Source organism: Podarcis cretensis, assembly GCF_951804945.1.
Source record: "Podarcis cretensis genome assembly, chromosome: 13".
Lineage (NCBI taxonomy): Eukaryota > Metazoa > Chordata > Lepidosauria > Squamata > Lacertidae > Podarcis > Podarcis cretensis.
The window spans coordinates 52,506,917-52,534,033 of record NC_137182.1 but is presented as its reverse complement, the minus strand read 5'-3'; the positions used below and the strand labels follow the sequence as shown (position 1 = coordinate 52,534,033).

Sequence of the window (27,117 nt, the reverse complement as noted above, 5' to 3'; positions counted from 1 at the left end):
CCGTTGGTGGGGACCCATGGCAACCCCCCATTTGCAGAATGCCCTCCCTTGTGAGGTGCCCCACTCTCCCCCAATATTAACACTCAGGAGAAATGTCAAAGCAGACCCATTTACCCAGAGTTTGATGGAGGAGGCAGCCATGTTTCTGAAACCAAAGGAGAGTGCTCCTGTGCTCAGGTCTTGCTTGCATACCTCCCTTTGGCCACTGTGGGAACACGATGCTGGCCTAGATGGGCCTCTTTTGGCTTGATCCATCAGCCGGACTCTCCTTATGTTCTTAAGAAAGTTCCATCTGCATGAGAACAGGGCCTTTTCTACAGTGGCTCCCCGTTGTGGGACACTCTCCCCCAAGGACTCTCACCTGGTGCCCTTATTATACACCTTTTATGTGCCAGGCAAAAACGTCCCTCTTTAACCAGGCCTTTGGCTGACTAACATCCTATATGTGTCTTTGGGAGGGGGTGTTACTGGTTTGTGTTGTTCTTCTTCATGTTATTATTATGTATTTTGTGTTTTTATCTTGCATTTTTATGTTGTCAACTGCCCCGAGATCTTTGGATGAAGGACAGTATACACATATAATAAAATAAGTCCTGAACTTAGAAGTTTAGGGTAGGTTTTTAACTGGTATTTAGGAGGTTGTTTCAAATCGTTGTAATTGCATTTGTATGGATATGCTTGCCACCTTGCGAGCTGGGCATAAATCTAATGACTAAATATATAAATGTCTCTAGGGATGTACGCCTGCCCTTGCTACTACTACCCCAACCGGGCTGGCACTGCCGGGCGGCCTTCCTTTGTCATTGGCATCGACCTGCGCTCCGGATCGATGCCCTCGGACCACTGGATCAAAAGGGGCACAGCCTTGCTGATGAGTTTGGATACCTGAAGACTCACCCCCCCCCATATATGCACCCCTTTCTCCAAAGGAACCTTGCTTCTCTGACTCCCCCCACCCCCCAGTTTTAGGTAAAATTAAAATAAAGCTATTTTGTTTACAGTCTCCTTTGTGTCTGTCCTCTACTCCACACAGGAAATCCCCATCTCAGGGCTGGGATTAGATCACCTTCTGGGGCAGACAGAACTTTATAGGCTGCCTCCACATTGAAAGCATTCTCTGTGCCCTCCCCGCTTCTGGGAACTGTAGTACACGCCTTGCAGAATCCACGCCCAGCAGGATTCTTGGAGGGGAGGGGATGTCTTTCAAATATACGGTGTGAAGGCACCAGCGATGGGGCAGAAGAGCTGCTCTTTGGAGCCCTCGAGGTTGTGGCGCTGCGGGGGCCAAGTTCACTGGAGCCCGCCCCAGCTTGTGAGATGGATGTGGGGCTCCTGAGAAAGGGCCGTGCTCCGTGGTGCCAAGAGCCAAGCAGGCCAAGAGAGAAGGAAATACCTTTCTGGTGACACACGGCTGGCAGAGAGGAGCCAAATGTCCTTTCCATTGGCAGGCACAAGTGCGGGGGGGGGAGGGGGCATCCCAGTAGCAACTGGGGAGCAATGGCCAGTTGAGGAGGAGGATCAGGGACAGCCCTGGGAGGGAGGGCAGCAGTGGGGCAACTACAGCGATGATGGGGGGCAGCGCTTTGTCCGGGGGTCTCTGGGGAGGGTTTATGCTGGAGGAGAAAACCCTGCTCCTCCTGGAAGGGGCAGGTTTTCCTTCGTCCGGGGTGGGTCTGGATGACACCGGGGTGTCCCTCCGCCCATTTCGTGCACGAGGCGGCCTCCTCCCCTGGAGAAAGAGGGCAAGGCGGGTTGGACTTTGGCCTTTAATTCCCCCTCCCCTTGCAGGCCGCGAAACTTTCCCTTCGCTACGTTTGCAGCGGGAGCCCCTCGTGCGCTTTTACGCGCTGGCGGGGAGCCTCGGCTGCTTCTCCGCGCGGGAACGAGGCTGGCCCGGGCTCCGGGGGAGGAGGAGCGGCGGGAGAGGGAGAGGGGCGGGCGCAGGGCGGAGGGACGCTCGGATCCTGCCCAGGGAACAGAATTGACACGAGCGAGGGCGGGGCAGGCGGAGGCGCCGAGCGCGTGTTTTTGCGTTGGGGAAATGGAACTGCGCAACCGGAGAGCGGACTTTTCCAGGCGCGGATCCCCCGCTTTTTCCTGCGGGCGGGCGCGCAGCCGCCCCGGACTCCGTCCCTCCCTCCTTCCCCGGCCCGCTGCAAAGTTCCCGCCGGCCCGCGGAGGGGGGCGGACGGAGGATGCTTGTCTCGGCGCCCGGGGGGCACAGCAGCTTGGCCAAGGGACGCGCAGGGAGCGCGCACAGGGGTCTCCAGCCTCCTTCTCCTCCGCGGGCGCGCACGCCAGCCAGCCCACCCCCAGGTAAGAGGGCGCAGGGGGTGTTGCCCCTCGTTTTCCACTTGCAAGTTTGTTTGCGTATTTCTCGGCTGCGTTTGCAAGCCCGCCTTCCTTCCAGGACCTCGCGGGGGCGCGCGGAGCTCTCCTCCGTCTGATCCTCCCAGCAACCCTGCGAGGTAGGAGAGAGGGGGCGCGAGTGTGGCCCGACGACGCCCACAACCCGGGCCAAGGGGGCGATCTGAAATCGGGTCTTTCCCAGGGGTCCCCCAGCAAGGGGCGCGCGGGGCTTTCGCTTTCCCGGACCCCGCGAGGATGGCGAAGTCGGGCTGCGCCTTTGGCAATTTCCCTTTTTCTTCCTTGGGAACAGGGCGGGGCTGGCGGGAAGCCGTGCAAAAAGATGAGCAAGAGGCGGACGGTGCAAGGGCGGAGGGGGGGGGAGAGAGTTGAAACGGGGATCAAACTTGGCTTTCCTTCTTGCAGATCTGAAGGGTATGGGGAGATGGCCAACATACTTGTATTTAATAACTGCAACGGATAGAACATATGGAACACGTATATACGCGAAGCTGTGTTTTACTGAGACCTTTCGTCCATCATCTCGCTCGGTCTTGTCTTACACTGGCTGGCAGCAGGAGGCATGTCAGGGTTTTAGCCGGGATCCATAGAATTGTAGGGCTAGTGGGAACCCTTGAGTGATCTAGTCCAGCCTGCAGATTGAATTTGGGATCTTCTGCATGCGAGGAAGATGCTCTAACCACTGAGCCACCAGCCTCCCAACACCTCTTATGGAGAAAAAAGGCTCTCTTTCCCTTTAAAAGCTGAGCTGAAAGGGGAGACCCCTTGGGCCTAGAGGGATGTGTGTGCGTGTGTTTTGGAACCACTTGTGGGATGGCTTATATTTCTCTCCCCCACCACTCTGAGCACTTCCCCTCCTCTTCCCCTCCCAGCCCTGCAGGGGTCAAAGGTTAGCACCTGGGGAGGGGGTTAGTGCCATCCCGGTATTTTCATGCCTACTTCCTTTAAAGAGGGGATTATTCCTCCTTCCCCTTGAAATTGCCTCCATCTTCATGCCACACATCCCTGCTTGACCCTATACCATCCCTCCTGCCATGCGCAGAATACCACCAAGGCTTTTAGCATGGCGCAAGGGGGTGGACTGGATGGCCTTTGGGGGACCCCCCCTTTAAAAAAAAAAAAAAGCTAGTTTCTTCTCCCAGTCCCACCACCTGCTCCAGCTGGTAAGGGAGCCTTGAGAAGGCTTGATGGTGGAGTGTCCAGTCGCCTGGGTTCTGGGTTCCAGTTACGGAGGATGTGCATGGGAATCTGGTTCTAGCCAGAGGTGAGATGCGATGCAGGTGGCAGGCAGCCAAGATCCCTGCATTCTCTGGGGAGGAAGTACAGTATAATTGGGGGGGGCATGGGGGTATACAGTGGGAGCTACCACAGTGGTATTTTTATCCAGATATTTAATTGAGGCTAAACCAGTGGCTCCCAAACCATCAACCCAACCCCAGTGCCCCTTACCCTATAAAAGGCATTGTTGAGAAGAGCGCTTTGCATGACCCGCTATCGCAATAAAATTCAAAACCTAAGAGGGAGGAGTTTTAGAAGGAATCCTCTCGTGTAGCTCAGAAATGCGATAGCAGCCTGAGTGTGTGGCCCTGGGCAGGCATGCTTCTGAACACCAGTTGCTTGAAAGGGCGGGAGAGGAAAGCCTTCTTCTTGGGTCCTGTGTGCGAGTTTTCCCACAGGCGCCTGGTTGGCTGCTGTGAGAAGAGGGTGCCGTCCTTGGCATGCATGGCGTGTGTCCTGTGCGAGCTTTTGAGTCCCACAGAACTGTTCTTCGGATAGGTGAAAAGAATCCAGTGTCACTCGGTAGCTTGCTTGCATGTCCCAAGCTTGCTGAAGTTGGTCCGGCTATTATGAGGTGTCTTCTCATTTTGCCTGCAGTGTGTTGGCCGAGCACCTGTAGGCATTTTTCCAAGCGCCACCAGGCTTAGGATCAAATGTCTGTTGACTCTGGTAAGCAAATCCCCCGTGACGTGGCTCAGCCCTGGAACGTGGGCAGGAAGGAGTGAGTGGCTCTAGAGCACGTGCAGAATGCCTTTGCCTCTGAGCTGAGCAATGACCAGCCACCTCTGGGTGGGATGGTGTGTCCAGGCCGATGTGGCCCTCACTCTTTCGCCTTCAACCCAGGAGTCCTGCCTCTGGAAGGATGAGCAGGCCATGAAGATCAGGGCCGACTCAGCCATGAGGCAAGGTGAGGCTGCTTCAGGCGGCAAGATCACCAGGGGCAGCAGATCTGGCCTCCCAAGAATGAATATCCTGCTGCTGTTTTTGCAGCTTGGCTGCTCTCCCTGCAGATCAAGACCGGCTGCCATGGCAGCCCATCTGATCTCTGCACAATTCCATTTTTGGATCGAGGCTTGTAGATCCATTCATAAGAATGCGAAAGCGCCTTTTTCAAAAAAAGGAAAAACAATGATCTTCACTGCTGTCGCTGCAAATGGCCTGGGGAGGCTGGAACCAGCTGCGTTTTCAGCTGATGTCCACAAGAGGGAGAGCCAAGACCACGGAAGGAGGCGAGATAATTCCCGCCCTCTTTAACCCCAAATGCACAGGCTCCAGTTCCCTGCTGGGGGATTAGAGGCTGTAAAGCTCCCAAATCTGAGCCATTGTGGAGTTTAGCGCTGGGACTGGGAGATTCAGGACAGATTAAAGGGAGCACTTCTTTTGCACAGCGCATTGTTGGAACTACGGAACTCCCGGCTGCCAAACTAGGTGGCTGCTAGCTAGCCCTGATGTCTTATCTTCTGCCTGCACAACTCAATGCTAGATCACACTCTTTTTGTGTCCTTATGTCCAGATTTTTCTCCTCCTGAGGTTTGCAGCAAACGTATCTGAATAACGCAGGCTCGTAAGCATGTGCAGAGTGCATTCCTAGCTGAGAAATGCAGGTGAGATAAAAGATGAATGCTGTTGAGCATGTATGTGGTTCTTCCCCCCATCACAACCAGACAAACCAGTCACAACCAGTTCTGCTGCTCTGCATTTTATCCTCAAAACAGCCCTTTGAGGTAGGCTCAGCCTGGGAGACGGCGGCTGGCCTTCGAGGTCGTCCGGCGACCTTCGTGGCCGAGTGGGGATTTGAACCCAGGTCCCTCCCAGGTCTTAGACCAGCACTCTTAAGCGCTGCACCACACTGGCTCTCTGTGCATGCTCAGGGCACCCTTTGCCAGCAGAAAGCTACTTTGGCCGGGGTGATGAGAATCACTGTGCAAAATATCCGGGAGGTTGCAAAAGCTGGCTTAGGGGGCAATTGGGGGCAGCTGGCCGGGCAGGCGGAAACCTCAGGAGGGATGCAGTGGGGTGCCCCATAGCAGAGGTTCTTTCCGTTTGGTTTTTCAGCTCAGCTGCGAGAGGTAAGCTTGCAAGCCGCTATTTTGCCGCCGCGACACAATGCCGGGGTGTTTGGGCAAACCTTCAGCCTCGATCCTTTTATTTCTCCAGGGGAGGCGGGGGTAATTCCGCTACTAATTATAGTTTTCAGCCAATTTAGCCGGGCGCCTCCAGCCCCTCCCGGTTCCAGCCCCATATGCTCCTGCGAGGGAAACCGTAAGGTGGAGGCGCTGGGTTTAATGAGCAGGTGTTGAGAAGATGTTTGGCAAACGCCCCGGTCTCAAATCTCATCTCTTAGGGACTAGGCTCTTGTTAATGCGTCTGTGAATTGCGGTCTCCTGGCGCTGTGGTTTCTGGAGAACCAGATGTAGAAGCCATAATCTGAGCTGGGGGGGGCATGCAGAAGAGAGAAGTCGGATTGCCTGTCTTCCTTATGTTTGGTTGGGTGAAGCCCCCTCCCAAAAAAAATCAAATTTATTTCATTTAGCCTAGGAAAGAGCAAGCCAAGGTCAGGTTTTGTACGGGGGGAGCCTTTTCTCTCCCCCTAAATTTTTTCTGCCTTCAACCCCTGGCTGACGAAGTGGGGAGAATTGGCGCTGGATTTGTAGGCCCTGAACAATGGCTTTGTGACGGAAGAGGGAGCATGGCTGCCTGCCAGGCAGGCAGAAATTCACCAGGGAGTGCTTTCTGCCTTGTGAGCAGCTGCGGGAGGCAGAAAATAGGTGCCCCAAGCTTTTTATACCTGAAGGAGCGTCTCCACCCCCATCGTTCAGCCCGGACACTGAGGTCCATCTCCGAGAGCCTTCTGGCAGTTCCCTCCCTGCGAGAAGCAAAGCTACAGGGAACCAGGCAGAGGGCCTTCTCGGTGGTGGCACCCGCCCTGTGGAACGCCCTCCCATCAAATGTCAAAGAGAACAACAACTACCAGACTTTTAGAAGACATCTGAAGCCAGCCCTCTTTAGGAAAGCTTTTAATGTTTAATAGGTTGTTGTATTTTAGTGTTCTGTTGGAAACCCAGCCGGATGGGCGGGGTAAAAATAAATTATTATTATTATTATTATTATTATTATTATTATTATTATTATTATTTCCTGCTGCATAAACTTCAAAACTGATGCATGTCCAGAAAATCTGGAGGGCGCCAGGCTGAGGGGAGACCGGCCCATGCTTCTCGGTACAATTAACGCTCTATGATTCCCTCCCTGTGGTGCAACCCAATCTAACCGCTAGGCAGCACAGCCGTGTAAATCCACCTTTTTGCCACACCTTTTTAACCCTCTAGGGAGGCGATAGAGGTCCCCTGAGTGGTGTGTCTGGCTTGTTATTTGAGTGGCGGGCCACCTGTTGTGAGCAGAGGCCTGGGCCAGGCCCAGTGAGGCGAGCAACCCGATCCCCACCAGGGAGGGAGGGAGGAGGCCAAGGTTTCACCTGTGTCCCAGCTGGCAGAGCAAGGCTCTCTGATTCCAGAAAAACGGCCTTTCCCCCCATAATTGGGAGGCGGCAGGATTCGAAAACGGGACCGGCTCCGGGAAAAGTGTGTGCGTCCTGCCATTGAACTACGGATCGGCCTTTTCGGCCTCGTTGGCAGGACCGGAATTCGCAGCCTGGGCACGAAAATCCCCGGTGGCCTTGAGCCGTTCATTCTCTGTCTCTCGGCCTAACCTACCTTGTGGGGTTGTTGTGAGGGAGAAACAGGCGAGGGGGGAAGCATGAGTGGTTTTCAGAGTTGAGGCTGGATAGCTAAGTCGGTAGAGCACGAGGCTCGTGATCTCAGGGCCGTGGGTTCAAGTCCCGCGTGAGACAAAAGATTCCTGCGCTTCAGGGGGCTGGACGGTTGTTCTAAGTGTATTCCAGGCTGTCAGCTTACTTATTTAACTGGTTTAAAAAATGTGTGTTTTCTGTTGCATTTGATTGGGTCCTGCATGGGGAGAAAGGAGGGATATAAAGGAATTTAAAATAAAAATAAAAATTGTATGCCGCCTTGAGATGAAAGATGGGATAGAAATGCAACGGCAAATAAAAATGAAATGCAATTTTTATTCCCTTCTGGCACCACTTTCAAGGTTTTTATTACCTCACAAAGGAGGGGGGTTGTTAGTGTCCGTGAGGATAGATCACTCTCATCCAAACAGATGTCCTGTCCATATTTTGCGATGCAATCTCAGACAGCGCTCTTCATTGATCTCCTCCGCGCAGCACGCAGACGAACTGTGGAACTCCCTGCCACAAGACCCCGCGGCGGCCATTCATTTGGGTGGCTTCGAAAGAAGGCGAGAGAAACACATGGAGGAAAAAGCTGTAGGACTAGATTCTTAGGGTCCTCACCCCACAAATTTCGTCTTTGGGGTCTCCGGAGGTGGGGTGGGGGGGCTTATAGGCCTGATATTGTGGGGGGAGGCATCCTCTAAGCTTCGTTGTGCATCGGGGTGTGAGACCTGAATGCGAATTTCTCCGGAATCGAGCGTGTTTGTTCGTTGCGAACCCCCCGTTCTGCGTGGGAAGTCTCTCTCGCACCCCTCCTTTTTGATGTGGGTGCAAGGAGACGTCAGCTTCCTGCTCTCAGTGCACAAAACAGGAAGTCCTGCCCCCCCACCCGAAAAAAACCCGAAAGGGGGGTAGGAACGACCTGGCCCCAAACCTCCAGGCTTAGAAACTCAAGAGATGTAAGCGAATCGCCAAATGGCACTTTAAACCTGGGTTATGGTCGCCACGACGGAATGTCTAGGACAGGGGTCAGCAAACCTTTTCAGCCGGGGGCCGGTCCACTGTCCCTCAAAGCTTGTTGGGGGCCGGACTAAATTTTTTTTGGGGGGAATGAACAAATTCCTATGCCCCACAAATAACCCAGAGATGGATTTTAAATAAAAGGACACATTCTACTCATGTAAGAACACGCTGATTCCCGGACCGTCCGAGGGCCAGATTGAGAAGGTGATTGGGCCGGATCCGGCCCCCGAGCCTCAGCTTGCCTACCCATGGTCTAGGCACCTTGTCATTTCTCCCTAGTGGTACCGTATTTTTCGCTCCATAAGGCGCACAGGGCGATAAGGCGCACCTAGTTTTTAGAGGGGGAAATCAAGAAAAAAAAATCTTATTTCCCCCCCCCCCCAGCCCCAAAGAGCAGCGGACGGGCTGCGCGGAGCTTGTGTGTGGTTCTTGGGGGCTTTTCCTGGCTGCCCCCCCCTGCATTCGCTCCAGAAGACGTACACACATTTTCCCTTACTTTTTAGGAAGGGAAACGTGCGTCTTATGGAGCGAAAAGTACGGTATTTGTTATTTTGATATTTTTATTCCTTTCATTTCCATACCTTGGTACAGTGGTACCTCGGGTTACAGACGCTTCAGGTTACAGACGCTTCAGGTTACAGACTCCGCTAACCCAGAAATATTACCTCAGGTTAAGAACTTTGCTTCAGCATGAGAACAGAAATCATGCGGCAGCAGAGGGAGGCCCCATTAGCTAAAGTGGTGCTTCAGGTTAAGAACGCTTTCATGTTAAGAACGGACCTCCTGAATGAATTAAGTACTTAACCCGAGGTACCATTGTACGGTATAGTTTAAAGAAAAATCTCAAAGCTGTTTGCAACACATTAAACGTCAAATAAGACAATCCGGAACGAAACAGATTCAAGCTTCAGGGAAAATGTCTTGCACCCTTCTCTTAAGCGGCGTTTGGCCGTGTTTTTTTACCTGCATAATTTTTAGGAACATTCGGAAAGGGTCATTCGACAGTGGAACAGACTGCCTTGGAAGGTGGCTGCCTCCCCTCCATTGCAGGATTTTAAAATAGAGGCTGCCAGAAATTCTTCACCTGGGATTCCTGCATCGCAGAGGGTTAGACTAGAGGACCTCTGGGGACCCCTGAAATTCTGCGGTTCCATGGTGCTCAAGAATCCCTGGCAGGTCACTGTCCAACCTGTGTTTAAAAACCTCCAGCTAAGGTCAGCCCTCTGCTTTCTGAGGTCATAGAGAGGTAGAACTGTAGAGTTGAAAGGGACCCCCAGCGGTCATCTAGCCCAACCCGGAATCGCAGCTCAAGAATCCCTGGCAGATGGCCATCCAGCCCCTATTTAAAAAACCTTTTACTCGTTCACCACCTTCTGAGTGCATGAGATGCACAAAAAGTTCCAGCCTGGGTTGATGCACGTATTCGTGTGTTTTTTTTTGGGGGGGGGGGTGAGCAGGCTTTCTCATGCATCCAACGAAACAGGCGCCGCCGGTCGACAAAATCTCCCGCCACCATAAACCTGTTTGTCGTCTTGCCGTTTGCCCTCCGGCCTGCCTCCCGGCCCCAACCGGCTGCTGGCAGGTTAATCATCAACTTCGGAGCACCTTTGCCCTCAACCTGGAAAAGGAGGCGCAGGTGATTCTCGTTCTCCCCCCCAAAAAAACCCCCACCCTTTGTCTCCATCTGTCTGATGCTCTCTTCTCCCCTGGCGGATGTGAGTTTGTGCATCTCTCTCTCTGTGTGTGTAAAGCTCTCACCCACATCCCAGCCCAGTTCTGCAACTTGCTTGCATGGGAAAATTCGTGGAGCAGGAAAGATTATTGCTCAGCAGTTTGCGGGTTCCCGCACCCCACATGTTGGGAACTCACGAGGAAGGGTGAGGCGCGGGGAGTTTCCGTGTTGCAACAGAGCTGGCCCACGCAGGTGCACCTTGCCTCTGTTCCCTGCCTGGGGATCTTCACAGCGTTGGAAGGGGACTCCCGAAGGCCATCTAGTCCAACCCCTTGCAGTGCAGGAATCGAAGCCGCAACCTTGAGATTAAGAGCCTCGCGCTGTACCGGCTGAACTATGCTACGCCACAAGCCCACTGCCTGTAGCCGCTGCAGGTTGGCAATATTATTATTATTATTATTATTATTATTATTATTATTATTATTAAATTTAATTTATTTAACATTGCTATTACAAAATATAAGCAAAATATAAGCAAAATAGGCAATTTATTATTATTATTGTTATTGTTATTATTAAATTTATTTAACATAATTTTTACAAAATATAAGCAAAATAGGCAATTTATTATTATTATTATTATTAAATTTAATTTATTTAACATAATTATTACAAAATATAAGAAAAATAGGCAATTTATTATTATTATTAATAACCTTTGCATGCTGCCTTTCCCTCTGAGGAGCTCAAGGTGGTGAACATGGCCCCCCATTTTATCCTTAGGCTGAGAGAGGTGGTGATCATCCAGTGTGAATAATAATAATAATAATAATAATAATAATAATAATAATAATAATTTATTGATACCCTGCCCATCTGGCTGAGTTTCCCCAGCCACTCTGGGCGGCTCCCAATCGAATGTTAAAAACAATACAGCATTAAATATTAAAAACATGACCGAGTGGCGATTCGAACCCTGGTCACAGACCAGCACGCTAACCACTACACCACACTGTCTTCTGGCAACACTTTCCTGGACAAATAAATGTCGGTGGCAAGGAAGGAAAAAATATTTCTGAGGATAAGAGCGACTCAGAAGGCAGCAGGCTCTCCTTTGTTGGAGTTTTTTAAACAGATGGCTTTGTTTCAGAAATTCTTTAGCTGTCATTCCGGCATTCCGGGGTTGGGCTAGATGGCTTCTGGGGTCCCCTTGACAGGTCAACGGTTCTACGATTCTTTAAATCCAGCTGTGTTTTGCTCATAGGAGTCCCACCGAAGCTGAAAGTCCTCTCCTAGATCACACCTTTGCCATACTTTTAAAGCGTTATCATACCACTCTGACAGCTCTCCCCCCCCCGAATCCTGGGAATTGTAGTTTCTTAAGGGAACTGTAGTTTGTTAAGGTTGTTTGGAGACTCATCACAGAGCTACAGTTTCCCAGAGCTCCCTGGGAGGAAGGTTTGGCTGTAAAACCACTTTGGGAACTATAGCTCCCTGCGGGGAAGAGGGCTCTCCTAAGAACTCTCGGAAAACTACAATTCCCAGGATTGCAACAGCGGTTCAGTACTGCTTCAAATGTGTAAGTACAGGGGCAGCCTGAGTCATCCTTGTTAATTTTAATGGATCCACGCTGAGCATGACTAATCCTGAATGCCACCCATTATCCAGCGAGTCATGAACAGAAACCGTCAGGGCAGCCTGTGGCAAGAAGTTCCGCAGGTTAGCGTCTCCCTCTGCGAAGAAACCTTGCTCTTGTGTTGAGCAACGGCGCGCAAGGCTTGCGGGGCAGGTGTGGAGAGCAAGACTGAACTGGATCGGGTCAGCCGCCCAGGCAAAAGATAAGGCCTGGATCTGGCAGCAGTACGAGCTCTGGGTAGTGCTGCCTAGTGGGACCCCTTTTCTGTGTGTTTTTCCCCCGTTTGTGTATGTGCTCGGCAGTTCACTCGCTTTGTAGCTGTCAAGAGCCTGCTTTAGCTTTGCACATCTTGCTGCTGCGTGGTAGATTAGCTGCTGTGGAAAGTGCCTGTTTGGGATTTAATGCTTTGCTAGTGATGCACTGACTCCCTCAGAAGATGGACTCTCCTTCCATGGAGGTTTTTAAGCAGAGATTGGATGGCCACCTGTCATTTGTGATCTAGTTGAGATTCCTGCATTACAGAGGGTTGGACTAGATGAGCCTTGGGGTCCCCGCTAACTCTAGGATACCAATTTAGCGTCCTTTCCCCAGTGGAGGAAGATAGCCTGACTTTGCATCTAGTTTTCTACACTGCTGAATACCTTTGACCCAAGGCTCGGCCCTGAGACTTAAATTTTAGTGCTAGCCCTGAAGCATGTGCAGAGTCAAAAGCTTCTGAGTGTGTGTAGAGTGCATTGCTCCCTCCCCTGTCAGCCTCTGAGTGCGTGCAGAGTGCATTTCTCCTTCCCTGTCAATCTCTGAGTGCATGCAGAGTGCATCGCTCCCTCCCCATCAGCCTCTGAGTGTGTACAGAGTCCATCGCCCCTTTCCCCCGTCAGCCTCTGAGTGCGCACAGAGTGCATCCCTCCCTCCTCCTGTCAGCCTCTGAGTGCGTGCAGAGTGCATCTCTCCCTCCCCATCAGCCTCTGAGTGTGCCCAGAGTGCATTTCTCCTTCCCCGTCAATCTCTGAGTGCGTGCAGAGTGCATCGCTCCCTCCCCTGTCAGCCTCTGAGTGCATGCAGAGTGCATCGCTCCCTCCCCATCAGCCTCTGAGTGTGTACAGAGTCCATCGCTCCCTTCCCCCGTCAGCCTCTGAGTGAGCACAGAGTGCATCCCTCCCTCCTCCTGTCAGCCTCTGAGTGCGTGCAGAGTGCATCTCTCCCTCCCCATCAGCCTCTGAGTGTGCCCAGAGTGCATTTCTCCTTCCCCGTCAATCTCTGAGTGCATGCAGAGTGCATCGCTCCCTCCCCTGTCAGCCTCTGAGTGCGTGCAGAGTGCATCGCTCCCTCCCCATCAGCCTCTGAGTGTGTACAGAGTCCATCGCTCCCTTCCCCCGTCAGCCTCTGAGTGAGCACAGAGTGCATCCCTCCCTCCTCCTGTCAGCCTCTGAGTGCGTGCAGAGTGCATCTCTCCCTCCCCATCAGCCTCTGAGTGTGCCCAGAGTGCATTTCTCCTTCCCCGTCAATCTCTGAGCGCATGCAGAGTGCATCGCTCCCTCCCCTGTCAGCCTCTGAGTGCGTGCAGAGTGCATCGCTCCCTCCCCATCAGCCTCTGAGTGTGTACAGAGTCCATCGCTCCCTTCCCCCGTCAGCCTCTGAGTGAGCACAGAGTGCATCCCTCCCTCCTCCTGTCAGCCTCTGAGTGCGTGCAGAGTGCATCTCTCCCTCCCCATCAGCCTCTGAGTGTGCCCAGAGTGCATTTCTCCTTCCCCGTCAATCTCTGAGCGCATGCAGAGTGCATCGCTCCCTCCCCTGTCAGCCTCTGAGTGCGTGCAGAGTTCATCGCTCCCTCCCCATCAGCCTCTGAGTGTGCCCAGAGTGCATTGCTCCTTCCCCTGTCAGCCTCTGAGTGCACACAGAGTGCATGACTCCCTCCTCCAGTCAGCCTCTGTGTGTGTACAGAGTCCATCGCTCCCTTCCCCCGTCAGCCTCTGAGTGAGCACAGAGTGCATTGCTCCTTCCCCTGTCAGCCTCTGAGTGCATGCAGAGTGCATCACTCCCTCCTGTCAGCCTCTGAGTGTGTGCAGAGTGCATTGCTCCCTTCCTCTGTCAGGCTCTGAGTGTGCGCAGAGTGCATGACTCCCTCCCCATTAGCCTCTGAGTGCGTGCAGAGTGCATTGCTCCTTCCCCTGTCAGCCTCTGAGTGCATGCAGAGTGCACCGCTCCTTTCCCCCGTCAGCTTCTGAGTACATGTAGAGTGCATCACTCCCTCCCCGTTAGCTTCTGAGTGCGTACAGAGTGCATCACTCCTTTCCCCCGTCAGCCTCTGAGTGCATGCAGAGCCTATCACTCCCTCCCCCATTCAGCCTCTGGGTGCATTCAGAGTGCATCACTCCCTTCCGTCAGCCTCTGAGTGCGTGCAGAGTGCATTGTTCCTTCCCTCGTCAGCCTCTGAGTGCGCACAGAGTGCATCGCTCCCTCCTCCTGTCACCCTCTGAGTGCGTGCAGAGTGCTCCGCTCCCTCCCTCTGTGAACCCCCAGCCCCCAACCTCTGATCTTGCAAAGCAGGCTTGAGCCCCGGCGCCTCTTATTTGCGGAAGGGGGGAGCAGTGGGGGTTGCCCCCCTGCTCTCCCCCAAGTCGGCTGCAGGACCCAGAGATTGGGCTTGGGGGGGCGAGGGAGCAAGCCGCCCCCCCCCCCGCACACACATGGCCGCTCAGCTGGGGTGCTTGCCCTGTTGCTATGGGAACAGCGGCAGGAATGTTTGCCCTCATCCCCAGCCGCCCTATTAACTTTTCAGGGATGCTGACATCACCGGGAGCGGGGGCCAATGGCGTCTCTGCAGCGGGGCCTGGTTGCCGGGGCGATGGGGAGGGCAGGCCTGGAACAGCTGCCAGGAGATTGCACGTGTGCGCACACACATCCCACAGGGCACGCCCGGACACGCTCCCTCACGCATGGAACACGCCTGCACACGCTAGCCCGCATGGCCGGGGAGGGGGAGGGGAGCTGCGATGTGCGCGCATGGCAAACATGCGCCGAGCGCATGGTCCGGGTTAACTCTTTGCACGCCAGGCCTGCGGTTCCTGTGCATGGGAACATGGGAAGCTGCCTCCTGCCGTGTCAGTACATCAGGGTCCCATCGAGCCTAGCTTGGCTGCACTGGCTGGCAGCAGCGGCTGAGGGAAGTCTCTCGCTAGAGCTTCTCAGGCCATGCCACTTGAGCGATCTAAATTATTTTCATTATTTTATTGATTAAATTTGTACGCCGCCCTTCGTTTTGTCGATCTCTGGGCAGTTGGCACCCTTAAAACAAAAGATAAAAACACAAAATGCATAATAAAAACAAGGAACAGAAACAAAAAAAAAGAAGAATGCCCCCGTCCAAATATCTGAAAGGCTGCAGGGTTTCTTGGATTACAAACCATTTTTGTTCGCAGGCCCCATTGGCGAAAGCGTGCCTTGGGTTACAACCTGTTTTGGTTTACAACCGGACCTCCGGAATGGATTGTGGTTGTAAACCAAGGTATCACTGTATTTGTCTGCTACGTAAGTAGCCCCCATTTTTCTCCACAACAACCCTGTGAGGTAGGAAGGGCTGAGAGAGGCAGCGGCTTGGCCCAAGGTCATTTAACCGTGGTCTCTCCCATTTCTCTAACCCAGGGGTTCGCAAACTTTTTCAGCAGTGGGCCAGTCCACTGTCCCTCAAACCTTGTGGGGGGCCGGACTATATTTTGAAAAAAATATATGAACAAATTCCTATGCCCCACAAATAACCCAGAGATGCGTTTTAAATAAAAGGACACATTCTATTTATGTAAAAACACGGTGATTCCCGGACCGTCCGTGGGCTGCATCTGGCCCAGCCGTCTTCTTCTGGCCTTAGTTTGCCTTCCCATTCTCTAACCACTGGGTGTCTTGCGTGTGAGTTCAACCAATTCTTCCCATTGTAAACTGGCTTAAGTGATTTCTAATAACTTATATTTATATTGTTTTAATTCTCCGTTGGACCTTATTGCAAAAGTGGATTAGAAACCTTGTAAAAGACAATGTCACTCCTTTCCCCCAAAGAGCTCATGACAACCCTGTGAGGTAAAAAGGTAAAGGGTAAAGGGACCCTTGACCATTAGGTCTAGTTGTGACCGACTCTGGTGTTGCGGCGCTCATCTCGCTTTATTGGCCAAGGGAACCGGCGTACAGCTTCTGGGTCATGTGGCCAGCATGACTAAGCCGCTTTTGGCGAACCAGAGCAGCACACGGAAACGCCGTTTACCTTCCTGCTGGAACGGTACCTATTTATCTACTTGCACTTTGAGGTGCTTTTGAACTGCTAGGTTGGCAGGAGCAGGGACCGAGCAAGGGGAGCTCACCCCATCGCAGGGATTCAAACCGCCGACCTTCTGATTGGCAAGTCCTAGGTTCTGTGGTTTAACCCACAACGCCACCCGCATCCCTGTGAAAAGACAGTGTCGCTGCCTTTCCTCCAAAGAGCTCACAACAACCCTGTGAGGTAGGTTTAGGCTAAGAACGAGCAGTGACCAGCCTGCAAGTTGGCACCCAGTGAAATTTGTGTGACCGACTGGGGATTTGAACCCTGGACTTTCCCAAGTCTGCGTCCTGTGCTCTAACCACTACACCACAGTGACGCTCGTGAGCCAGCTGGGAAGTCCAACCACGTGTGGAGAATGAGTGCCACGCTGGCTACCGCAATTTAAGAAGGATGTTGACCAGCTGGAAGATCTGCAGCCAAGATGATGGACGGTCTGGAAATGAGGCCTGATGAGGAACGGTTGAAGGAGCTGGATATGTTTAGCCTGGAAAAGAGGAGACTGAGGAGATACGAACGCAGTCTTCAGATATCTAAAGCAGGGGTTGGCAAACTACAGCCCAGGGGCTGGATGCGGCCCACCAGGAAGTTCCTGCAGCCAATCCGAGGCCTTGCCACGTGCGCTCAGGTAAACCCAGCGCGACCATGGACAGAGAGGCCGGCGGGTGGGCGGGCATTGGGTCTGGGCCGCGTCATGGGCATTGTGACGGGCACGTCGGGGGCTTCAGCCGGAGCTTGACGTGCCTGCTGGCCCTGCGCCTGGCGCCTGGCTTGGTGCTGCTGCTGGTGGCGCGCTTGGCGGCCATGCTGGTGTGCGCGGCCTACCCGCTGACCTGGCCTCGGACGGCGGGCCGCAGTGTGTGGTGCATGCTGCCTGGGAGCTCCGTGGGGACAGGCCGATGGAGCGGCTGCCTCTCATCAACAACACCGGTGAGCAGGCGGCGCCGAGACGCGCTCCTGAGCGCGTGCAGAGTGCGTTCCTCCTCCAGGTCCGCAGGCAGCTGCGGGACTGACTCGCAGGGTATTTATATTTTTCAAAATATAGTCCGTCCGTCCCCCCCCAAGGTCTGACCGGCCCCCTGATGAAAATGTTTCTGATCCTTGATCTAAAGGACGATGGAGCAAGCATGTTTTCTCCTGCTGCAGAGGGTAGGACTCGAACCAGCAGCTTGGAGATTCCGACTACACATTGGGAATAGCTTTTTGAGGGTCAGAGCAACGCAGGACGGACTCCGTCGAAAAGTGGTGGACTCTCCTTTCTTTGAGGTTCCTCAGCAGAGGTTGGACGGCCATCTGTGGGGGATCCTTGAGCTGTGATTCCTGGGGTTGGGCTGGATGACCTTGAGGGGTCCCTCCCACATCGGAAAGGCTGAATCTTTTGCACTCTGGGTTAATTAATCCAGAGTAGCTGCCTCCCTTGTGATGGCAGGGGCAACTGGGATGCATTTGGGCGCGAGGGGAGCCCAGAGAGGGGCGTGCGGCTGTGTTTCACGCAGGCACACCTGCAGGTGGTTTCTCTCCTCTGGGTGGTGGTTTTGAGAAACATCTCTCATTTCAGGTGGCCCATCTGTTTCCTCAACATCAAGGCAACCTGCTTTCCCTCCCCCCCCTCAAATCTCCTGAACTACCAGCCGTTTTCACTTGCGGTTGTTCGCCCCTGGCTTTCGCTCTCTCTTCCGAGTGTGCATCTGTGTGTTGTTTCATAGAACCGCCGCCCTGGATGGGATCTCTAGGTCATCTAGTCCAACCCGCTGCTACCACAGGAACGTTTCGCCCGATGTGGGGCTCGAACCCACGGCCCTGAGATCCAGAGTCTCGGGTTCTAGCGACTGAGCTACCCCACTTCCCCAGAGTTAGGTGCTTGTAGTGATTTCCTTCTGAAGCGGTGCACTGCAGGGTCTGGGTTCGAGTGCCGTCCTTACGTCGGGCGAAGACACCTTCCCTGGACACCCAATAGGTTTTCTGCAAAAGAACGACGATTAAAACAACAACAACAAGCAGGCTTCTAATTCCTTTCCAGATATGCTCTGCAGAGCTATTCCTCCCATCTCTAAGCAAGGCACACCACCCACACATTTTGCTGATTTTGAGGCCCTTCAAAAGCAAACAAAACAAAACCATTATTTCCCCTCTGCATACAATTTTGGAAAGAGTGCATAGAAAAACATCTCATTTCTTCTTCTTCTTTGTTCAGAGGGGCTCAGTGCTTGCTTTCCCTCCCAAGTTCCTGTTGGCAAGGTCTCGCCGTCTTAGCTGGTGAGAGCCTGCTTTGGTTTGGGGTATTCTGCTGCCGCAGCGCAGCGCCTTAGAGCAACAGTTGCCTTGAGTGCTGTGTTGCCTGTTGCTCTGTGTTGCCTCTGGTCATCTATCTATAGATAAAAGTTTCAGGCGGCGTATGTTCGTTGGGTTGCTGTGTGTGTTTGACAGCTGATAGCTATGTGCAGCGGCAAAGACAGGAAACATAGTTTGCCACACTTTTTTGAAGGGGAGGTTGGGGGGCATGCTTCCTCTTCCCACCCCCTCACCACATGCCCACCCTAAAAATGCAGCTGGTATATTTATAGGGCCGGCGAGTTATCCTTTGACTTCCGCTGGGCCCCTTTGTGGTTAGGGGGCAGGTTTGTGGGGCAGGGATGGGTGGATCTTCCGTGCTGAAGCCTGTGTCCCGTGCTACTTGGCCCTTTGGAATCAGTGAGCAGGACTTTGCTCCACTCATTCCAATAGGCCTACTCTGAGTTGGACTAGCAATAGGTGCAGCTCTGAATTTCTGTTCTAAGAAGCACCAGCAGTGGGAACTTTCAGCCCTACCTTCTGCGGCATGGCACAAGTATACCCATTTCACAGGTGGAGAAAACTGAGGCGAGCTTTTGGATCTGAGCCTTGCCTCTGTTTTCCAGGTCTGTTGCCCATCTCTGTAGTGCCAGCTTGGCAGAAGCCTGAAATTCTGAAATGAAAGGGGTCTAAATATATATTTTCCCCCCATTGCCTCCTTTCCAAAGCTCAGGCTAATTACTACCAGAGGCTAAATTCCAGGGCCTGGAAAAAACACAGGCAGGGTTTCCTGGCTTGGTTGTGAGTTTTCTGGAAAATTGGGACGGGATATGAAAAGGCAGGTGTATGTGCCACGCAGAAACTTAAGCAGAGCAAAGGATTCTGGGAGTCGCGCCAACCCTCGTAGTGTGTTCTATAAGCAAAGGTGGGCTGGCTCAGTGGGCTGTGCACCAATGCTAACAACCCCCCTTTTTTGCAGGGCAGGGGTCCCTCACCGGTCCTGTCAGCCGCTCTTCCCACCCCCAAGACCTCTGACCCCTTGGAGCCAGCAGCCGCTGCCAATCTCCCCGAATACAGGAAGTGCAATTCTTATTTGCCTAGCTCTACGGTTTCCCTGAGATCCGAGGGGTGGGTGGTGGTATCTTCTTCCCTCCTTCACAATATCCCCCTCCCACCTTTTCTTGCTCCCATTTCACAGACCTGGAGGACTGAGCTCATTACAGGGAAACCTCTTGAAAATCTCCCAGCTGTTGCCAAAAGATTCCCGGCAATGCCTCTCTGCAGAAGCTGTAAATAATTTTTTAAGCAATTTTAAAGAGAGAATATGAGGGGTGGGGAGTCTCAGAGAGGCAATGTGTGCAGGTAAAACCAAGTTTTGAACCTGTTCTGCGCTCCCATTGGCTGCCTGGGTTGGGTCTCCCTCTCTGCCCTGATTGGCTGCCCATTGCCAACATGACAGGCTGCCAGGGGGTCAGCCCACAGTGGCACAGCTGTGGAGGGGTGGAGCGCCCCCCCCTGCTTCGTGTGGCAGCCTTGCACACTTCTGCTCTGCTGCACGTAATTGGGGGGGGGTCTTCTCCTCTTCTCTCTGCCTTCAAGCCAGGGGAGGGAGCATCTCTCCCCCCCACCCCCACCCCCGGGAATTACAGGGGAAAGGGGGCTTTGGAGAGGTGCAGGAATGGGAAAATATAATTCGAGTCAGTGGGCGAGCTTGATGGCTCAGGAATCCATGCGAGGGTCTCTGCTAAGCAGCTTGTTGCCGAAGAGTCAGGGTGCTGGGTCCCCGAATGCCTGGGTCCTCTGGGAGGGAGACCAGGGCCTTGGGAGGGCATGAGTCACTAGGTGCAGCCCTCGCTGGGAGAGAGCTAAACACCTTCATTCCCTCTCTCCCCTCTTTCTCCCCACCTTGTCTTTACAAGTAAGCTTATATAACGGCTGCTGCTCTTAACTTGTCCTCAGCTGAACTGTCTCTCTCTGTTCTCAATGGGGGGGGGGGAGAGAGATGAGGGGGTGGTTGTGGCAGCTTTGTGGATCACGCTGTGGGGAGGGGGTGGGAAGGAGGGAGGGAGAGATAAAAAGAAACATCCGCTGCAAAAAAAGGAAATCTGGGTATGTGGGTCAAGGTTCTACTGCTCCAGTTTTTTAATTTCCCAGTTTCTCAACACCTCTTGGAAAAGCACATTTATTTGCTCTGTGTGTGAGAGAGCCAGGATAGTTTGCAAATCTGGAGCCAGCCCCAGCAACGCAAGGCCACAGTGACCTCTGTCAATCCTCTGTGCCCGGCCCCCTGGCCTGGGGTCACTTCTGGAGTGGGTTGGATTTGTGAGCCATATTACAAACGTGGACCAAAAGAGCTGGGTGTGTGTGGGGGGGGGGGAGATCTACCTTTGCCCCCTTCATTTCAGTGTCCCTAGGGTGGGGGAACGGCCCAAAGTGAGGTGCAGGGGAACGGCACCAATGCGAAGCATGAAAAAGCAAGCCCCCATCCTACCCACACACCCCCAGAGCTCTCTCCGGTGTGGAAATAGAAGCAGCTGTGCCGTTTTGCAAAAGGGTTTTTTTGGCGTTTTTTGGTGCACGCCGGTCTGGAATTGTGCCGGGCGGGGGGAGCACTGCAGAAATTTGAGTAGGGGTGTCCTGTCTGGTGTGTGTGTGTGTGTGTGTAGATTGGGGGTGCAGGAAGGCAACAGAGCAAAGGCAGCGGTGGGGTTTTTGCTCCACCCAGAAGCCTCTGGTGCAGCTGTTCCTCTCTCCCTTGTGCCGCGGGGTCAGAGGTCGGGGTGAAAGGTCGCTGGAGATTACGCTGCCTCCACACGTGCCCTCCGGCAGTTGCCCAGTAACGCAGGAGGACCCCCCCGCCACTTGCTCCGCTCTCCATTCACACCGGAGCTATAAATATTCTCCGGGTTCCCCCTGGGACCTGCCTTGCTTGATTGCAAAAGGGGGGGGGCAGAGGCTGTGTGTTCATCTCCGTCCCCGGGGAAGATGGGCCTTCTCACACAAGGGGCATGCTCAGCACCCTCCCAACAAGACTCCCTTCCCCGAGTCGCCCACAAAGGCTTGTCCCCACCCACTAGACCCCACTACCCTCCCTCTGCCCACCAGCCTCCGAGGTTGGGACCCAGGAATCTTGCTCCGCAGCTGTCAAGCCTGTTTGCTGTGGAGTGGGGGAACTTAAGAACGTGAGGAAAGCCGGCTGAATCAGGCCAATGGCCCCATCCTGTTCTCACAGCGGCCGCCCAGGTGCCCTTCGTGGGAACCCCCCCAGCAGGATCCGAGTGTGAAAGCCCTCTCCTCTCCTGTGGTTTCTGGCAGTCGGAAACATCCTTGCTGCTTCCGACCGGGGAGGCAGAGATCCCTCTCCCTTTTCCTGGGATGGGGTGGGCAGCAGGGTGAGGAAGCTAGCCTTAAAAAATCAATAAACGGCCTCAAAGGCCCAGTATACCTGAAGGAGTGTCTCCACCCCCATCTTTCACCCCAGCACTGAGATCCAGTGCCGAGGGCCTTCTGGCGGTTCCCTCATTGCAAGAAGTGAGGTTACAGGGAACCAGACAGAGGGCCTTCTCGGTGGTGGCGCCCACCCTGTGGAACACCTTCCCTTCAGATGTGAAGGAAATAAGCAGCTATCTTCTCTTTAAAAGACATTTGAAGGCAACCCTGTTTAGGGAAGTTTTTAATATTTAATGCTGTATTGTTTTTAACACTCGATTGGAAGCCACCCAGAGTGGCTGGGGAAACTCAGCCAGATGGGCGGGGTATAAATAATAAATTATTATTATTATTATTATTATTATTATTAAATGCATATGGTCACCCACAGCATAGGTTGAGATCCGTTGTGATTCCTGCATTGCAGGGACTTGGAATAAATGACCCCTCAGGGTCTTTGCAACACAACAAGTTCCATGATTCTATAAGGATGCTGAGATGACGGTGATGATTTATTCGGTTTCTATACCGCCCTTCCTCAAAAGAGCTCAGGGCAATTCACAAGATAAAAACACAAATATTGAAACCAAAGCAACAAGACATGCTTCCTCTCTGCTTACCTGTGTGCCCACTGCTTTCTGGGGACGCCCCATTTAAAGAAGGCTTTGAGACACATGTCCCGAGCAAATGGAAATGTGTGACCTGGGCAGTGGCACACAGACCTGGCAGAATTTCCACCCTGGTGGGGAAAGTCTCTCACGCTTGGGTCCTGCTTGAAGGTTTCCTATGGAGGCATCTGGTCAGCTGCTTTGAGAACAGAAGGCTGGCCTGGATGGCGCCCTCTCTGGCCTGATCCGGCAACCAACCAGGCTCTGGTTGGTGTAGCCAGTGTGGTGTAGTGGTTAAGAGCGGTGGACTCGTAATCTGGGGAACCGGGCTCGCGTCTCTGCTCCTCCCCATGCAGCTGCTGGGTGACCTTGGGCCAGTCACACTTCTTTGAAGTCTCTCAGCCCCACTCAGCTCACAGAGTGTTTGTTGTGGGGGAGGAAGGGAAAGGAGATTGTTAGCCGCTTTGAGACTCCTTAAAGGGAGTGAAAGGCGGGATATCAAATCCAAACTCTTCTCTTCTTCTTCTGGCCTTCTTGATCGCTGCACCCGTGTTTCCCCGGTGCACATGTTCCTGGATGCTTTGAGGTGCTGTTTGGCTTATGCACATGCCCACAGGCTTCTCGAACAGTGGAGGGGGGGCGCATGGCAGCGCACCGCTCAGAATCCATGTGGCCGCTTTTGAGTTTGCACATGGCTACGCGATCTTGACTGCAGGTCAAGTGCTGTGTTTCCTGCAGCCAGAGTGTGTGTGTGTGTCCTCAGCGTCTCTCTTGCACACGGTCTTCCAACCTGAACCGTCCTCCTCCCCCTGCACTGATTCAGAGGCGGTTGCCGCGTGTGTGTGTCTTAGTGTAGACATCTGCCTCCCATCTGTGTTTTCAGGATGGTGAAATGTGCTCTGTGGGATTTTTGGTGGTACGTAAAAGTTGTGCGGGGCTCTCTTTCTATCCCTGTTTCTGCATCCCAGGACAGAACTGAGGGATTCTGAAAAGCTCAAATGGTACAGCGTGAGACTCTTAATCTCAGGGTTGTGGGTTCGAGTCCCGTATCGAGCAAAAAGATTCCTGCGTTGCAGTGGGTCCGACTAGATGACCCTCGGTGTCCCTTCCCAGCCTACAATTCTATGATAAGGTTGCTCTGAGGTTCTCGCTGTGAATGGTGGCGCTTTCTTTGTACAGTCATACCTCAGGTTACAGACGTTCCAGGCTGCGTTTTTTCGGGCTACGGACCCGCCGAAACCTGGGTTTCGCGCATGCGCAGAAGCGCTAAACCACAATTTGCACATGTGCAGAAGCGCCAAATCACAACCTGGATCACGTTCGCAACCCGAGCGTCCACTGTATTAAACTCTTGTCGCTTGGTAAATAGGTGCTGGGATGTGGGAAGGTGGGGTCCAAACTTGCGCAGATGTTTGGTCGTGGTTGTGGTGACAATGAGGAAAGTGCCTTTCTGTGCATGCCCAGAGGCATAGTGTCCCTACCAGCCAACCGGCCATTGAAACACATGGGGTTCCTGCCAGATTCTGGAGGCGGCAACTCAGGGAAGAGAGGGGAAGCTCATTGGATCCCACTTACTTTCTCTCCCCCCACAACCCGCCCCATGCTTGAAACCCCTTCCATGTGCCCTTAACGTTGCCAGCACGAGGAGAGCGCATAGTATGCGCCAGATTGCCAGATATTGCAAGCAGAACAGATTATGCAAGTCACAGATTGTAGCAAGCCTCCATCCTGCTGCCAGCGTCTGAAATTCTGAATTTATGTTCCGTGTGTGGGGGGTGGGGTGGTGGTAGTCTTGGGAAGTTTGCCCTGGCCAGGATGCTGATACATACCTGCTGTGTCCAAGGTCTGGAGAAAGACCAAGAGGAGGGCAAAATGTTTAGAAGGAAAGACCGACGTATCTGGATACAAAAACAAAATGAAGTGAAATGAAATTAAGAGGTGGCGGAGAAACTGTTGTCCGTTTTAAAAAGGGATGTTTGGAAAGTCGGAGATTTCGGGACGGGCATTTCCGAGAGCAAAGGGGAGAGGTTGAAAGCTAGCCCCCCCCCCACACCTTGCAGCCGTGAGGATTGTGCAGCCGGGCGCCAGACTCTCCCGTCGGCGCCATCAATGCGCAGGTAACCCAGCCGGGCGCAGAGCGCGTGGCTGCTGTTTGCGGACACTCCTTTCCGTCCACCTTGCGCGCCCACCCGCCGGCTGGATACCCGCTTGAAAAGGCGCAAACCCCGGCCAGTTTACCTACGTGCCTAAATCCTCCATCACCCCCCCCCCGTGCTCGCCCGCTCCTCTCCTGCAGCGACCTCCGTGCGCCCAGCCGTCCGTGCGCCCTCCTGCGCTGCGCCCCTCTCCAAATCTCCCGGTTCCATAACGCACTCTCCACCTTCCCGAGCCATTTGCGCCCTGCATGCCGCTCCGCGCACCTGCCCGTCTTTCCCTCCACCCTTTCCCCCCTCCAGGAATAATAATAATAATAACAACAACAACAACAACAATTCGCTGCTGGCGAAAATCCACCCCCGGCGCCCTGCCTTCTTGGCTCTTGCGCGCCTCTCCGCTCGCTCGCTCGCTTCCTTCCTTCCTTCCCTGGCGCTCCCGGTGCGCTTCCACCAGCGGCCTCTCCGGCGCATGGGAGCATGTGAGCGAGGCTGGGAACATGGAAGTGAGGCGGCCTTTTTGCCGGAAAGGGAGGGGGGCGGCAGGCGGAGGCGGAGGCGGAGGGATGTCTGGGCTCGGGGAAGGGAGGGGGGCCTGCGAGGGGGTTGGGCAATGAACACAACCCTCATTTCTTTGTTTGAGTAGAGACCGAGGGAGGGGAGGGGGGGCGCTGGAGCGAGCCGAGGCAAGCAAAGCCCAGCGATCGAGTGTGCACGGGAGTTTTAGTACATAGAGCTCTGAGCGCCCGAAACCCTGTGGATTGATCCCAGTTGGCACTAAAGTCTGCTCCCCAAAGAAGCAAGATTGGCCATTTTTTCTTTTCTTTTCTTTTTCCCCTCTCTCTCCTCCCCTCCCAACCCCCCAATTTCGATTTTTTTCTCACCCCTTCCTCTCCCCCGTGGGGTGCTGATTTTTTTTTTGGTGTTTTTTTTGGGAAAATTCGCCAATATTGTACATTTTCTTCTTCTTCAATTTTTGGGGTTTTATTTTTATTTTTTATTTTTTGGTTTTTCCATCCTTCCTCCTGGCCGGGCGAGGGGAGATCCCGAGGAACAAAGCCCTCCTCCCTCCCCACCCCCGCAACCTTAACAGTCCCCTTCCTGCAGGTAACGTTGGATCCGCACCCCCAAACCCCCCATTTGCCGTCTTGTGTCTGGTTCCCCCTCCCCTCCCTCTCTCTCTTTTCTCCCCTCCTTCTGCCAGTTTTCGGGGATCTCGCTGTAAACGTGTGTGCGCTGGTGTGTGTGTGTATGTGAGTGTGCTGGGGGGGGGTGTTGCAGCCTGGGTGTGTGTGGTGTGTGTGTGTGTCTGGTTGGACGGGGAGCTGCGTTGTGTGTAAGGTCTTTTTCTGGCTGCCACTGCTGGCTTTGTTATCTTGCCTGGAAGAGAGAAGACAAGCGAGGAGGAAGGGAAGGGAAGACTGGCGGAGGAGGGCGACAGGGTGGGGGGAGCCCAGTCTGCCACAGGCCTGGCCGACTCCTGGGCTCACCTTGCATGCCACCTTTAAAGGAACAGGCGTCAGACCAGGGTTCGGCAGACAGACGGACGGACGGCACACTTTTGGAGAGAGCTTCCTGCAGCAGCAGCCTTGCACACCCCTGGACTTGCCCAGCTCCGGATGGGTAGCCTACAGAGCCGGCCTCCCTTGGCGGAGTAGGGCGCAAATGGACAGGAGTTGGCCAGACCCTTCTGGCCGAACCGGAGGACGGATCCACTCCACAACCGGGGCAGGAACGCGATGGAGTTTCGCTGGGTCGCGGCTTCACCCTGAGCCCAGCTTCTGTGGCCTGGCCGTGCCACCCCTGCCCGATCGGTAGATCAGAAAGGAGCCCGTGGCAACAACCTGCTGGGCCCCGAGGCGATGTGGTGGTAGAGGAGGTACAACAGCACCCCCAAAGTCCCTACGGCGGTTTCTGCAGCTGGAGCAAATTGGGGGGTGGTGGGGGTACCCCGGCTTGGTGGGATGACGGACCTCCGCTCAGGGCGCCTCTGTTGCCCTGCACACATTGCGGCACGGAAGTAGGACTTTGTATTTTTTGGGGGGTGCCCACTTTCTTGGAGGTCGGGACACCCAAAATCCTCTTCCGGCAAGTGTGGAGATCAGCTTGGCTGTTATGTTGCTGATCTTGCCTGTTTTTTTACGGCTTGGGCCGAATCGCAGTTGGGAGTCAGAGGCCCAGACCCTGATGTGAGGACGTCCGGTCTCTTAATGTGTCCCTGCAGAGGGGGAGTTGTGGCAGAGCAGAGAGAATCCCCCTGCTCTTGGAGCTGGTGGGAACAGGCTTGCGGGTTGGGGAGCTCAGGCACAGCTAGCGTGGCCTGCCTTTTAACTGTGCAACTTTGCACAAACTCTCCCCAACCCCCACCCCACGGTCTCGCTGCGCCCAGATCCTGGTTCCTCCAGACTGGGCAGGATCTGACCCCCTGTGCCAGTTTGAAAAGCAGCACTTTTCCGTCCTCTGTGGGGCAAGGCCCCAGAATTGCTGGGCTCTTGTGTGGCTTTCTTGTTTCCAAAGCAAGTGTAAGGGGGTTGTTGTGTCTCCCCCCCCCTTCCGCCTGTGAATATTCAGAGGGGGCTGCGAGTGGAACTGATTTGAGACAAGTGTTTTCCGAACTGCCAGG

General features: G+C 53.9%; 2 protein-coding genes across 7 annotated transcripts in view; both read left to right on the top strand.

The window, feature by feature from the left end:
* The window catches only part of DNAH2 (dynein axonemal heavy chain 2), a 143,707-nt gene extending 142,704 nt beyond the window's left edge, over positions 1-1,003 (top strand). Inside the window, exon 88 of the mRNA XM_079951695.1 lies at positions 735-1,003. Within this exon, the coding sequence (XP_079807821.1) occupies positions 735-889 (155 nt within the window). The 3' untranslated portion in view covers positions 890-1,003. The remainder of the gene's footprint in view (positions 1-734) is intronic.
* Positions 1,004-1,936: 933 nt separating this feature from the next.
* KDM6B (lysine demethylase 6B) overlaps positions 1,937-27,117 on the top strand; it is a 95,929-nt gene continuing 70,748 nt past the window's right edge. For 2 of the 6 annotated variants that reach the window (XM_079951717.1, XM_079951712.1), the window contains exon 1: positions 1,937-2,316. The gene's annotated coding sequence lies outside the window, so the exon portion shown is untranslated. Of the gene's footprint in view, positions 2,317-25,139; positions 25,602-25,815; positions 26,374-27,117 lie in introns of those variants that run through there. The other 4 variants (XM_079951719.1, XM_079951711.1, XM_079951718.1 and 1 more) reach the window with 3 other exon arrangements.